The 2,905-nt window shown below is 40.1% G+C and overlaps 1 protein-coding gene across 1 annotated transcript; it reads left to right on the top strand.

The window, feature by feature from the left end:
- Positions 1 to 249: 249 nt before the first annotated feature.
- Positions 250 to 2,610, top strand: LOC107596210 (leucine-rich repeat neuronal protein 4). The gene is made up of 2 exons (XM_016286889.1): positions 250 to 344; positions 1,733 to 2,610. The coding sequence occupies exon 2, from the start codon at positions 1,741 to 1,743 to the stop codon at positions 2,455 to 2,457; it is 717 nt and encodes a 238-aa protein (XP_016142375.1). The 5' UTR covers positions 250 to 344; positions 1,733 to 1,740; the 3' UTR covers positions 2,458 to 2,610.
- Positions 2,611 to 2,905: the final 295 nt, after the last annotated feature.

Raw genomic sequence — 2,905 nt, 5'->3', positions numbered from 1 at the left:
CTCAACATGAACTCAGAAGCTCTGAATGAGTGTGTGCATGTGTGTGTCACGTCAGGTTTCTGACCTGCTCATGTAGCTGGCAATCGCTGTGATTCATTAGAGGCATGTGCACATATTCCACACACATTCTCTTGGCCAGAAAGCCTATTAAATGAGAAAAGGTGGAGCGATGAGAGAAAGAGGGAGAGAGGGGGATGGGGTTAGGAAGAAAAAGGAGGTGATTGTTGGGGAGTTAGAGAGTGTTGCTGTTGCAAGGGAATGAGAGCAAAGGAAAGAGGATACCAGAAAAAATTGTCAGATTTTAAGATTGTTAGATAATACTTCCTGGACTATCGATTAAATAGGTAAGAATTTAGAGTTTTTCACTTTTATTCACTTTTTTTGTTTTAGTTCTTTATTCAATACGCTAACTTTACAACTTTAGTTTTGTAACAAAAAAACAGACAGGCTCAACACAAAAGCCTTTTACTTACTTATCAAAATACCCTGAAAACCAATACCCTGCATTCCTTTATCACGTTGCTCTCTGGTGTTTTTCTCTCCAAAACTCTTACCTCTGAAGTTTATCCATGCCAAAGAATGTTAATCGATATTTTAACCAAGGGCGACTGGCACTGCATGGTACACACACACACTCACGCACATATGTGTAGACGTTTGCTAACTGGTGTGTTTTGCAATAGAGTGATTTGGACGACTGGATTGTTTGTATTCACTCTGCTAAATGTAAATTGTTTTCTGGAGATAATCTGCACTGAAGCTCTAGAATGCCACTTGAGAAATATGAAGCAGGTTCTGAAACTCCACTGGTTGGTTACTTATCATTGATTCCTTAGCCAGTTCAGTGGTGATTATTCTTTCAGTTTTTTTCAATTCTGGAAATTCTGCTTGATCTCTAAAAGTACTTGATGCAGCCTAATATAGTCAGGTTGACATTTGTAGTCAGTCACTATCAATGATTCAAACTGTCAGTATCTGTAACAGGGTCATTTAAAGTACAATCTTTGCTGATAGAACAAAGACCTTGACCTAAAACACTAATATAGACACACAAAGCACTGTAACAAGTAACCGGCAATTGTTACACTGAGGAGTTATTTCTGCTGGATTTGAATCTTAAAAATGAATTTTGTTAGAGTAACCTACATGCAATAAGGTTGATTCAGTGATATTAAATCATATTTTTCACTTTAATTTTTTACTTCATTTAGATGTTACCACATGAAGTAGTTTTTATGTTGCCCGACAGAACGTTGTAAATAAAAAATTAGATTTGATTTGGATTAAAATGTGTGCCAAGTGCATAAATATCAATGTAATGGGAATTTAGAAATTGGCTAATAATTTTGAAATACAGTGTTTCAATCTTTAACATTTTTATTTCATATCTGTGTAAACATTAAGCTAAATTTTATTGAGCTAAAATATATATATATTTTACTGTACACCCATAAGTCAAGAATGGCTAATACAATTTAATGAAATCAGTAGCTGAAGCTACATTGTATTCCATAAAAAAGCATTTAGTGCATTGATAAAATCTGATGCAATCAGAAAATATTTTACTGTACATTCATGAACTGTTGTTCATAAGTCAAGAACTGTTAATGAAATCAGTTGAATGATTGATGTATTTCATCCACCCAAGGAATGAGTTGACTTCTCTGATCTGAAGCTCCATTCATAACTGTGATGCAAGTGACTGACTTCTTTTGCTTTTGTATTTTTTTAGCAGGAGTCATGTTGGGGTGTGGACGTCCCGTCATCCTTCTCCTCCTCATCAAATTTCTGGACCTCTCCTTTGTGTCATCAGCATCATCATCATCTCAGAATGCCACTCGTACCCATTTATACCCTCCCAGAGAGAATGATTACTATGAGGACTTCACCACTGAGTCTCCAGGCTCATCCACCACTAACTCTGAAGGCCCAGATACCAAATGCAACTATGACCTGTGTGTGGAGCATCAGCAAACCTGCCGGGAGCTTGCAAAAGTCACAGGCTGCCGCTGCCCGGGGTTGAGCGATAGTTTCACTCCCCCGAGTCCACCGCGCCTCTTGTATCTGTTTCAACAGGATGGCAAAGGGGTTGTGGTGCACTGGTGTGCTCCCACCTCCACTGTCACCCACTACATTGTCTGGGTGAGAGGGAATGGCAAAGTGATGGATAGGAAGATACAGGTGGAGGAAAGCAAGAGGACGGCAGCATTGGAGGATGTTGAGGCTGGAGCGCAAGTATGTGTAGAAGCTGTAAATAAAGCCGGCGTCAGTGGAGAGGATGACCAGTCGTGTGCCACATTTGAACCCCAAAATTTCAACTCTGGACTTGCGCTGAAGCTGGGCATTATTGGGGGTGTGGTGGGACTCATACTGCTGCTGATTCTGGCTCTGCTGCTGTGGAGACACAAAACATGGCGGAAATCCACCGCACGGACTGAGACTGAGGGAGTACTGTAACGTGTGTGTGTGTGTGTGGCCAAAAAATGTCCTTTTACTTCATCTTAATATGAATGGTGGGATTAAATGAATGACTGTGGACCACTGTGAGCATAGGTGGAAATACCGGGGGGGTCGGGGGAGAGAGGATCCCCCCCATCTGAGGGTTGCCCCCCCCTAAAAATATGATTAAAAACCAGTCTGTGTATTGTAAATAACAATGTTTTATACTTGAAATAATTGTGTAAGTAGCAAAACAACACAAACGGGGCAGAAATGCGTTTTATGTTTAGAGACATTTTGAGTTTCCCCCTCCCTTACCTCACAGTGCTTTGGTCCAAATGCCTGCTTTCCTCTTTTTCATCACCTACACACACACACGAGTCCAGTGTGATCTCCAGTAAGTAAGGCTGTGAAGGCTATTTTATTCACTTAAACATCACATGAAGTGATTATTTTCTCTTTAATA

The sequence above is a fragment of the Sinocyclocheilus grahami genome, unplaced genomic scaffold, assembly GCF_001515645.1.
Source record: "Sinocyclocheilus grahami isolate Dianchi unplaced genomic scaffold, SAMN03320097.WGS_v1.1 scaffold215.1, whole genome shotgun sequence".
Classification (NCBI taxonomy): domain Eukaryota; kingdom Metazoa; phylum Chordata; class Actinopteri; order Cypriniformes; family Cyprinidae; genus Sinocyclocheilus; species Sinocyclocheilus grahami.
The sequence above is the reverse complement of the archived record's forward strand: the minus strand, read 5'-3'. Positions and strand labels throughout refer to the sequence as shown.

Excerpts from the sequence above, each read along its gene's own strand:
- LOC107596210 (XM_016286889.1), top strand. The coding sequence starts at position 1,741 with ATGTTGGGGTGTGGACGTCCCGTCATCCTTCTCCTCCTCATCAAATTT.